This window comes from Mirounga angustirostris, unplaced genomic scaffold (assembly GCF_029215605.1).
Source record: "Mirounga angustirostris isolate CCGP_5_RB_7025 unplaced genomic scaffold, mMirAng1.0.hap1 SCAF_3, whole genome shotgun sequence".
In the NCBI taxonomy this organism is placed as follows: domain Eukaryota; kingdom Metazoa; phylum Chordata; class Mammalia; order Carnivora; family Phocidae; genus Mirounga; species Mirounga angustirostris.
Genome location: NW_026991711.1, coordinates 126,967,797 through 126,979,407, shown reverse-complemented (window position 1 = coordinate 126,979,407; position 11,611 = coordinate 126,967,797). Strand labels below are relative to the sequence as shown.

Here is an 11,611-nt window from a genome sequence, read left to right as displayed (position 1 = left end):
AAAAGAAATACTAGTCCCTGCCTTATTATCATCACCTATCTTGAATCCTCATTTTACTTTATCCTTTCTGTCTGAATCCAATTTACTACAACAGGATACATTAGGTCTTAATTGATATTTTTTGAAATTCCCCTCCAAAATAATACAAATTAATTCCATAGGGTGGGGATGAGAAGATTCTTATTAAGTGTGTGTTGAGGGAATGGTTTATTATTTGGGTAGGTGACAGAATTAACTAATTATTGCATTCAGATAAAGTCGTCATAACTAGACAGCAAAAGGAAGGATTTGTAAGACCCTCAAATGAGGCCCTGCTCAAAGTGGGGTTAGCCACGAACTATGTAATTTCAAGGTTTTTTTTGTCTTCGGCATCAGAATTCACTTTAGAGTATTTAAGTGATTTTCATGCCTGACTGAGAGTGAAGGGTGAATTTCCAAACTGCCCTTTCCATTCCCAATAACAACAAAAAAAAGCAGGAGAGTAAATAAAAAGTTTCCTGGTCTCAGAGGCCCCACCCAATATAAGCATAGAATGCGGATGAGCAAAGTGAGTGGGCGAGTGAAATCGTTTGTAACAAAAACTCATTATTTACAGATGAGAAATTTATATTGTCAGCATAATATCTGTGAGTCTGAACAACGCTGAGAGTATATAAATGCAGTGTGTTCTGCCGTAGAGTACAGAGCTCAGGACAAAGCACATCCAGAGGTCCGAAAAGAGGGCTCACTCTCTCTCCACCTGCTCTGTTCCAGTCACGGTGTCAGAAGGTAAGATTACTAGTGAGGGATTGCAAGACTGTAAATCCTGTTTGGGGTACAGTTAGGTATTTTTAAGGAAGCAAAGTATGATGAATGAAGTCCTGTTCTTTCACCTTATACCTTATTGCTAATAATTCAAGGGGCAGAATGGAAATGAAAAAGTGATAAAAAAATGCATTTACATATATTTATTTCAACAGAGTGATACTGAAAAGTGAATTGGATAAATAATTCAATGCAAAGATATAAAATAGAAAGAAAAACAAAGATTCGAATCAATGCCCTTGTTACAAGATTTAACTGTTATGAGAACTGAATTTTTAAGTGGTAACATTTTGAAAAATATTTTCCTTGCGTTTGATAAATGTGTATATTACTTTGAACAGAAGGCGCCTTTTAAATTCAGTAGAAATGTGTCCATTAGAGAAGCTATAACAGCAATTGCTCCTTACCAATGAAAACTTATGGTTTTCTAAAAGAGCAGAATCAACATCATCTTTCAAATATTCAAATTTCTGATAAGTCTATCAAAAAAAATCGAAGTCCATGAAATCAGCTCTTTGTAAACAAGACATAGCATATCTGGTGCAGAGAAAAATAGAGTCAATTACTGGGAAGCCTTTGGATGGAACTGAGTAAAACCACAGATTAATAACTCCTTACTATGTACTAAAGACCAATAATAATAAATAATATATCTAAAATGTACACATTCTGAAATGAAATTTTAGTAAATCTCTTTAGAAAAAAACAGATGTTCGAAAGTACCTATTTAAGTTCTTAAGGACAAAGAACAATTTTATAAAGATCCTCAATGGAAAAATGATAAAGTGGTGTGTTTCTGCCCCACATAGGAAGGACCTATGAGAGGAAATGAGCCAACCAGTTTGAAAAGTACTTATTTGGCCTACAACACCAATATATTTGGGGATATAATAAAATGTCACCTTGCCGAGGTCTAAGGTTTATCTTCCTAAAAGACTTCCTACACAAAGAATACTATTGTTATGATATTTTCCTTTAAATTTGCGTAGAAATGTGTGGTTCTTAAAAAACTGCAGATTCTCTCCTTAGACTACCGAAGGGGGGGCGGTGATTAAAATTCTTCTCTTACTGAGTGGGAGCTTGACCTAAAATAACATAAATATTTGCTTTCTCAGTAGTGGATTTCAAACAATTAATCTTATTCTTAAAATTTTCACAATTCCGTAGGCTTCCAGTAAATGAATAAAAGAAATCTTTAAAAAATCAGTTCCTTTTGCAATAGCACTCATTTTATTGCCTGTAGAGGACTTCAAATATTCACTTCCATACAGTTGCTTCTCTTTCAGTTAGTTCCCACAGTGGCAGAATCCCACCTGTTCTAAATCTGCCTCCGTAGAACATACTAGAAAATACTGTCAAATCTTTTGGAACTTGGCATAGAAGGAATTATTTAGGACTAAACTGACCTTTTAAAAGTAAGGTAACCCTAAAAAGAAATGCTTGCTTTAATTTTTTTTAATTCCCCAAAGCCTGAATTTACAGTTGAAAATTATAATCAGAAGACACTGTCTGCAAACATGACAAAGTTTCCAAAGTTTGCCGACTAGATAAACTGAAGCGGAGCAAAATGTCAAATTAGTAACTTAATACTGATGAATGAAGAAGGGCGAATATGTAATTCCTACTGTGCTGCTTTGTCGAATTGACCACTTAATCCACAAAGACAATATTTCAAAGAAAGAAAAGAAAATACCACTGCAGGTACTACGGTCTCCATGTTTTAGTGCCAAAGACAGATAGTAAATATGGCGAGGATGTTAAAGAAAAGATTGATAGTTTAAAATGATAATGTTTGTAAAATCCTATTTCAAACTGAATGCCATGTGCTAAAAATATTCATTCAAATTATTTATGGATAAGCATAATCAAACTTGGATTGAACTCCCCACTTCTCAAAGTAAACACGGTTGGTCTTGAGAGTAGCAGAGAGAAGTCCATGACAAACACCGGGTGCAAAGTTTCCACGCAGTGAATAGAGGAGCTTGCCCTGGGGGGCATGTGGCCACCCCGCACTCATATTGATCCCCACCCCATCCACGCTTCATCATCATGTCCTTGGCATCCAATGGCTTCACAGGGCATCTGCTTGAGCTATGAAGACAAGCAATCAGGTGTATCATACAACCAGGCCTAGGGTGTCAGTAGCAGTGAATGACATGTCCTGGACTAAGTCCAATTATAAAACAACCTGGGGACTTCCAAGACTTCAGAAGCGAGCGTTAATTTTCTTTATGACAGTGATCTCTTAGTTTCTTGGTTGTGATTGTTCAAGTTGCCAGAAGCATTAGTTCTTGTTGCAAATTGCTTGTCTTTAAAATGATTTTTCCCTTTAATTTAGAACAGGTCAAAGCACCCTAAAATACCTCAAATCTGTTGGTCGCTTTATAATTACAAAGTCTAGACCAAGTTACACTATTTAAAATATAAATGAATAATACATCTGAACCGACAGCTGGTATGCCAAGTTGTAGCCTGAGGCTGCTTTAAGATGGTTGAAATGCAGTATAATGTAAATGCTTGGAAGAGGAGGACTATTAATTGAAAGCCAGACTGATAGTGAAGGGGGTGGCATTATGGAAGGTGCCATTCAGGCTAACCATATGTAGCATATCATCTACAGTAGATATTTTAAATGTTTATCATGGACATTTTTAATTTCAAGTCTGGAAATGAGCCTTCTAATCATTAACACAAGTGTCCTACACTAATAAAAAAGCTTAGCTGGTGGTACATATCCTCTTTTTTTTTTTTAATTGGGGGAACATATCTTTTGTATCCTTTTTGTCACCAAACAAAATCTGGGGAAAGATATACTCTACTATTTGAAATTAAGCTGGAAAAATTGTCAGAGTAAAATCGATGACTAGCTTATTCTATTTGTAATATTTACTTAGTCAAAATCGAACTAATTTAATCTGACAGGTTTAAATATGGTTGCTGGCCTCCCCCTTGACCCCAACCCCAGACCCTGACTCTGTGTTCCCACAGGCAGCAAAAATGAAAAGCATTTACTTTGTGGCCGGATTGTTTGTTATGCTGGTACAAGGTAGCTGGCAACGTTCCCTTCAAGACACAGAGGAGAAATCCAGGTATGCAATCCCTAGACTTGAACTAACATAACATTAATGTTAGAATAGAGTCTGTAAAAACTATGATAATGACTAGGTGTCAGTAAAATACTCTGTACGTTTTTCCAAATGTTTAAGGTATCATTGTGATAAAGTCTTTACTGCAGTATAGATCAGAGTATGTGCTATCTCATAACCAAAGGGGTGGGCAATGTTGAAAATCCATTACACAGGAAATTACAGCTCTTTGAAATCTTCAGCTGATCCTATTTATCCGTTCATTACACATTGTAGAGTAGATTATTTTAATTATTCATACCAATTTTGTGTCTCTTTTACTCCTTTTAAAAAATAACGGTTAGTTGCTAATTGGGAAAGTCATATGTGTTCATGATAGAAAATATTTTAAAAACATGCAAAATTTTTTCAAGTACTCAAGCTTCACTATTCAGAGAAAACTATTCATAATTCTAAAATTTGGCATATTACTTTCCTGTATTTTATGTGCACTGTATATAAATATATCCCAGATACTATGTTTTTTCTCTTTCATTATATTGTTAGTTCTTTCTTACATCATTAAAAATATCTGTTAAATGTACGACCCTTTAATGGCTGCATACTATTTCATCTCATAAATGTATAATACTTACTTAGCTATTCATCTTTTATTGAACACTTAAGAATTCTTCAAGTTTTCCCACAAAGAATGCTGCAAATAACATTTTCCCCCTACGTTTCTTATTATTTTCTAAGGATAGATTTCTAGTAGTAGAATTACTATGTCAAAGGTTTTGAATGAGTCTAAATTTTTTATATTATCTTGCCAACTTGCTTTCCAGAAAAGTCACACACATACACACTCCCATCAGCAGTATAGAAATACTTCTCTCACACTATCCTTGTATTTAATCTTTGCTAATTTGACAGGTAAAAATAGTATCTCATTTCTATTTCTGAATATTAATCACATTGAATATTTCCCCGTATTTGCCATGCCAACCAACTGTTGATTATTGGCATGCATATGATCCACTATACAGTTTCAAATTACCAAGTGCACTTATTCTTGTCTTTGAGTGTTTGTCTTTCTTCCACCATTAGCTACCATATAACCAGGTAACTGAGCTTCTTCTTTATATTAATATATGCATAAACACAATTAGGGACATAAATCTGCTGCTGACGAACAAATGAGGTGGAGAGTTTTACTCTTTTAAAATATTGATCTCTTCGTCATTATTAGCATAATCATGAGTAGATGCATTAAGTGAAAAAAAAAAAAGATTTCTTTAATCCATTTCAGAAAAAAAGAAGCCAGTTGAAAAATCTACTACTAGAATTCAGAATGAGAGTGTATTCAATTCCAATAAAACTGTGGAATTCCCATGGCAAGCTAAAGGTGTCTCTGAACTACCCACTGAAATACTCAAGGCACCTGCCTTCCAGCTTCATATAGTGCTGTATTTTGTAGAGAAGATGCTGTTCAAGTGATTCTACTCTTGAGGAGAAATTTACTTGCACCAATTACTGTTCTTCACAGATCATTCCCAGCTCCTCAGACAGACCCACTCAATGATCCGGATCAGATGAATGAAGACAAGCGCCATTCTCAGGGCACATTCACCAGTGACTACAGCAAGTATCTGGACTCCAGGCGTGCTCAGGATTTCGTGCAGTGGTTGATGAGCACCAAGAGGAACAAGTAAGGGTCTGAACCTGGTCCAAAAGTTGCACACAAATGTACTACATAAATATGTCTTAAATTTCTCTCTCTCTTTTTTTTTTATCATGCTCATCAAATCATGCCCATAAACTCTTCCAACTTTGATGATTTTCAAGGTTGGTGATGCTATCCTTGGTATTATTCCTCTGAATGTCCCCCCACCCCTCCAATCCTCTTACCCACCCTCCAATGGGACATGGACTTTAAATGATATTCCAAACTGTGTCTTGGCCCATTTCCCTTTAAAATCGGAAGTTGACTTCTGTGGACCTGCAAGGTTAGGAATCTAATTTCTGACCAAAAGATAGAGCAAATTCAACAACATTCCCTTGTAGGGTTCAAACTCACAACTGTGATCACATTCAAAGTATCCTCTAGCCAAGTTAATCCATGGTAAGGACTGGAAACAGATGCAGTCTTTTTCTTGTAGAATACAATCCAAGATACACATTTAAAATCACAGCCTAGCTGCACAGCATAAAGAGAGAAGAAGGCAAATAAGAACACAAGCCTATCATAAGGCATACATTTTAATGTTGGATTTTCTTTGACAGTGTTGGGTTTTTTGCTACATCTAGGCTACTGGAGGAAATCATCCACAAGGGTTTCACAGAGATGGTGGAATTTCACAATTTCTTTGGAGGGTGGCCCACAAAGGGAAGGGAGTTATGCATACAAAGTAGCTAAAGGAATCTAAAAATCAGGAAAAGGGCATAGATTTGTCTGGATAGAATAGAGAAGGGAGAGAGGAGGTGAGAGCAAGAGAGTGAACAGAGCCAGCAGGAGAAACAGGAGCGACAGAGTGGTTGACCTAAAGTTCTTAAAGTGGAAGTTACAGCTGCAGGAAAGATGGCGGTCCCGGCCAGAGCAGACACTGGGAGAAGTCCCTGCCAAGGACTACAGATGAGACCATTGGTAAAACGTGGGAAATCACAAGTTTGAGAAAATGAAAACAACTGTCCTCATTTCTAGAAAGGGAATGCCACAAGTGATAAACTCACGGGAAACAATTTTTTTCCCAGGCGGTTTTCTGTCGTGTGTTTACGATCAACCTTCTGGGGCAATATATGTAGGGGAAACTGAGGGCGGCTGGTCATCCCCTACACAAAGCTCTCTGCACACCCTTGAAGGTGAAATGGAGTCCTCTTCTCAGCTTTCTTCATGGCTGGCCCATCACCCATTTCCTTTAATCCATTATCATGTGGTCCTTTTGACAATATTTTGAAATAGTCCTCTGCTTTCCCCTGAATCATTTCCATTAACTCTGACCCCGTATGGACTAATAACAAACAGCTGCCTCGCTTGCAAGTAGCACAGCACAGTGCAGAGCCCACATATATCGAGACCAAAGTAAATGCAGCTTTAATAATCAATGGCACAGACAAGCAAGGGAGGCGAAAATGGGTGTGCTGGGTAGAGTGGAGGGGCTCGAGGCCGCCTCAATTGTTATTAGCCCTGTCCCATCAACCTTGGATCCAGGTAACTCATGTAGCTTCAGATTGATCCCCTGGCCACCCTCATCTCCCAGATCTCCCTAAGCCCCTTCTACATAGGATCCCGAACCCAAAGCTGCACTGCTTAAAGGTGAGAACCATATTGCTAAAGAGACAGATCTTCAACTTAACTTTCACATTTCTTTCAGGAATAACATTGCCAAACGTCATGATGAATTTGAGAGACATGCTGAAGGGACCTTTACCAGTGATGTAAGTTCTTATTTGGAAGGCCAAGCTGCCAAGGAATTCATTGCTTGGCTGGTGAAAGGCCGGGGAAGGCGAGAGTAAGTCTGTACATTCTTATTTAACTTTTTTTTTTTTTTTTTTGCATGATGCTGAAAACTTAGACTACAGTTATCTATATATGGATCTGGATTACAGAAGCAATTAGTATAGTCTCACAAAGTGAGGAAATAACTTGAATTGGTGGGAGACAGTCTACAAAAGTCATCTTGTTTTATTTTTGATAGCAAATATTAATAATATTTATAATTAATAATCATCCTCTAGTATAGTGTTATAATTAGGGTATTCATTTGTCAACCCAGGACACTGTTGATAACAAAGAGAATGCTTTTGATAACTGTACCAGGACGACAAGCTTAAACTGGAACTGTCTTGGGAAAACTAGAGATAAGGAAAAAGAAGACATAGCACTGAAAACTGAAAGTCTGACTGTAAATATTTACCTGTAGGATCACATATACGTGTGTGTCAGGATTCAGGTAAAAACGTGATGAAGACAAAAGGGAACAAAACTTAAGATGTGTAATGAAATGCCACTCAAAGTACGGGTAGGTGGAAACACCCATCGATTTAACAATATGCCCATTTTTTAATAGGGCTGTCATATAAACAAGCACTAAATCGTCAAAGTTGAAAATGAAGCTAAAGCCTTTTGGGACTTTCTTGGAACTTACCACAACCAAACAGATTCCTGAACCATCTCATTTTCTCCTGATCATTTTGATTGACACTTGAAATATGAGAGGCAGGGAATTCATGTTCGACTCTGGTTTGTTTTGTTTTAGTGAGATTTAAAACAAGCTAACTGAGACTTAAAGAGATCTTAAGACAAAAGGAAACTAGTATTGTCGCTGACTTTTAAAACATGGATGATCAAACTGATAAAACTAATGGTAAAAGAGTCGCTTATACTTGAGGATATTTTATAGTGCTTTAACATAATGCCAAAAATTCTGCTCTACTAAACCATTCAAAAAGAAAACGTTACACAGACTAAGTTTTAATCCCTTCATACTGCACTTTGCAGGGCTGTTCAAATAATCACTAGTTTTACGAGACATAATACATTTTTCTGAATTGTAGACAAACTAAGTCTCAGTAATAACATCTGCGCTGCCATTCGAAGTAGCCTGGAATATTGAAAAGGGTAGGAAGCTACACAGGTTTGGTTTCAGATCTCAGCTCTGCTCCTTCCCACCTAAATCATTCCCTTTCCCACATGCAGGTTTCTGTGAGACTTTTTCCTAGTAGGACCCTGGAAAATAGAAACTGTTTTCTCGGCGATCGTCACGCGAGTTACCAGGGACAGGCAATCAACAAGGACTTACCTTAAAACCTTTAACCAAGTACTCATTTGACCCCTTTTTTCTCAGTTTCCCGGAAGAAGTCGCCGTTGTTGAAGAATTACGCCGCCGACACGCCGATGGCTCTTTTTCTGATGAGATGAACACAGTTCTTGATGATCTTGCCACCCGGGACTTTATAAACTGGCTGCTTCAGACCAAAATTACGGAGAGGTGACTGTACTTTAGTTAATTCTGAAAACCATCAAAACTTCCATAAATAGCATCAGGCAGGCCACGGGTTGTTCCCTATGTGGGGGAGAGGGTCTTTATTTAGTCTCTTGGTATATAATCAAAATTAGGAGTCGTTTAAGAAAACATTACTATATTCATTTTTGACCATTACAGTCTTCTCCATTCACCCATTTATTCCAAAAACATTTCCTGTGTGTCAGCAAGGGACAAGGAATCAGGAACACAGATATGAATAAAACATGGAGATGTTAAGTCATTCGCATATCAACGTCACATTAAAAATTGCTATCTATATATGTTGACATTGTAGCACAAAGTAAAATACCAGCATGCACGGTATTAGATACTGGATGTAATAAGCATTGTAGTAAAAATCTAAACGCCAAAACTTAAGCACTTATCTTGATAAGGTATAAATGCTTTTTATAATTATTCATAAACTTTATATTTTTGATAGGGGGACTTTAGGGTAAGTCATCTCTGAATGCAAATGTTTGAAGAGTTCAAAAGACTAAGGGATTTGTAAGATGAAAAGATGGATAAACAAGTTTTATCAAAGTGTATTACTGAAATATTTCCTGGATAAATTAACTATATCATCTCAGTATTAGAGCTATGCTAAATCACTGCCATTTTTTTTTTAATTTCTAGGAAGTAAGTATGTCACTCTTCAACATCATCTTCACGTCACCTGCCAGCCACGTGGGATATCTGAAATTTTAAGTTCTGTAAATTTAAGAGGTGTATTCTGAAACCATATTGCTTTGCATGCCAATAAATAAATTTTCTTTTAATGTTTTGTAGCCAAAGATTATACATGGAATAAACCATTGTCAAAATATTGCTAAAATACCAACTTTAAAATATGAAAATGCAGAATTCTCTCATTTTCTTATTTTGGATGAAGTACCCTAACCTGCTTACATCAACAATGAAATTATTTTTCTGTGGTATAATTTGTACATATAAATTATTTCAATCACAATATATCTGCACTGTAATGGTAGGATAAGGGAGGACTAGTGGCCACAGTGGTAAAACTGGAAAGACATTCCTCTTAAAACGTTTGTCATAAAAGTGCTCCGCTTTCAATATATCAAAGGTGGATAAATAAAATTTTCAAGCTTCTTTACCATTGTCTGTTTTCTCTCCTTCTTCGTGACCCCACTCCTTCCAAACACCCCTTCTTCCTAAGCTCATAGCCCATGAGCCAAATCTAGTGCTCAGACATGGCTTCATGATTTGAATGGCTGCACAGTGCTTTAACATTTTGGGCCAACATTGAAAAATTGATGTATTTTATATAAATATATTGACTTCTGGCTTATCTTAAAAAAAATAGATCATCAGGCAATATTAAAGCTACAAGACAACTCTCTTCTGGAGCTAAGTACCAGCTCCCTCCTTCTGAGGAGTCACATGCTCTTAGTCAGTTTTGTTTATCTTAAAAAAGAAAACAAAACAGCTCTTAGTTTTGTTGATCTCTCTATTGTTTTTCTGGTCTCTATTTCATTTATTTCCACTCTGATCTTTGTTTTCCTTACTTCTGCCAACTTCGGGCTTACTTTGTTCTTGTTTTTCTGGATCTTGAGATGTAAAGTTAGGTTGTTTATTTGAGATCTTTCGATTTTCTCAATATATACATTTGTCGCATTATCCTTCCCTCTAAGAACTGCCTTTGCAGCATCCCATGCATTTTGGGGTGCTGTGTTTCCATTTCCATTTGTTTCATGATTTTTTTTAATTTCCTTTTTGATTTCTTCTTTGATCTATTGGTTGTTCAGGAATGTGTGGTTTAGTTTCCACATGCTTGTACATTTTTCAGCTCTCCTGTTATTGATTTCTAGTTTCATGCCAGAGAGGATAATTTATAGTCGATATGGTTTTGGTCTTCTTAAATTTGCTGATATTTGTTTTGTGGCCTATTATATGACCTATTCTGGAAAATGTTCCATATGCACTTGAGAAGAATGTGTATTCTGCTGCTGTTGGATGGAATGTTCTAGAAATGTCTTAGGTCAATTTAGTCTAATGTATGGTTCAAGTTCAACATTTCCTAGTTGTTTTTTTTTTTTTAAGATTTTATTTATTTGACAGAGAGAGCACAAGCAGAGGGAGAGGGAGAAGCAGGCTCCCTGCTGAGCAGGGAGCCCGATGTGGGACTCGATCCCAGCACCCTGGGATCATGACCTGAGCCGAAGGCAGATGCTTCACCTCCTGAGCCACCCAGGAGTCTCTTCCTAGTTGATTATATGTCTGGATAATCTGCCCATTGTTGAAATTTGGGTATTATGTATCCTACTATCATTACATTTTGCCAACATGTGGCATTGAAACCTAAATCTCCCATCTAAGACTAAAGTCCAGATTCAAGCCCATCCTTGGGAGCTACACAGGTACCTGGATCACCATTTTACTTAACAACAAAGATCAGAGTAGCCATTCTGGATTAGGTAAGGCTCGTCCTCTTTTTCTGCTCTGATTCCCCTTTCTTTATCTTTTGTGAATCTACTCTAGGTTTTTGCTTTGTGGTTGCCATAAGGCTCATATAAAAACATCTCATAGATAAAACAGTCTATTTTAACTTGATAGCGATAACTTGATAACTTCGATTGCACACAAAAGCTCTACCCTTTTACTCCTCCCCTTTTATATCTTTGATGTCACAATTTACTTTTATTATGTTTTGTATTTGTTAACAAATTGTAGTAGCTACTTTTCTATAGATGCTTT

The 11,611-nt window shown here is 36.7% G+C and overlaps 1 protein-coding gene across 2 annotated transcripts; it reads left to right on the top strand.

The window, feature by feature from the left end:
- The first annotated feature begins 640 nt into the window (after window positions 1-640).
- Window positions 641-9,672, top strand: GCG (glucagon). 2 transcript variants are annotated; one of them, XM_064585778.1, is made up of 6 exons: window positions 685-768; window positions 3,793-3,893; window positions 5,416-5,577; window positions 7,241-7,378; window positions 8,714-8,857; window positions 9,530-9,672. In XM_064585778.1, exons 2-6 carry the CDS (start codon window positions 3,802-3,804, stop codon window positions 9,534-9,536), a joined length of 543 nt encoding a protein of 180 aa, XP_064441848.1. In that variant the 5' UTR covers window positions 685-768; window positions 3,793-3,801; the 3' UTR covers window positions 9,537-9,672. The 2 variants fall into 2 exon arrangements, with proteins under 2 accessions (XP_045723384.1, XP_064441848.1); XM_045867428.2 differs by lacking the exon at window positions 9,530-9,672 and having other exon boundaries at window positions 641-768; window positions 8,714-8,861.
- The last annotated feature ends 1,939 nt before the right edge of the window (window positions 9,673-11,611 follow it).

Bases quoted from the DNA above. Each gene is read 5' to 3' on its own strand.
- GCG (XM_064585778.1), top strand. From the start codon at position 3,802: ATGAAAAGCATTTACTTTGTGGCCGGATTGTTTGTTATGCTGGTACAA. The intron at 3,894-5,415 runs GTATGCAATCCC...TGTTCTTCACAG, and splicing joins GACACAGAGGAGAAATCCAG to ATCATTCCCAGCTCCTCAGA. The intron at 7,379-8,713 runs GTAAGTCTGTAC...CTTTTTTCTCAG, and splicing joins AAAGGCCGGGGAAGGCGAGA to TTTCCCGGAAGAAGTCGCCG.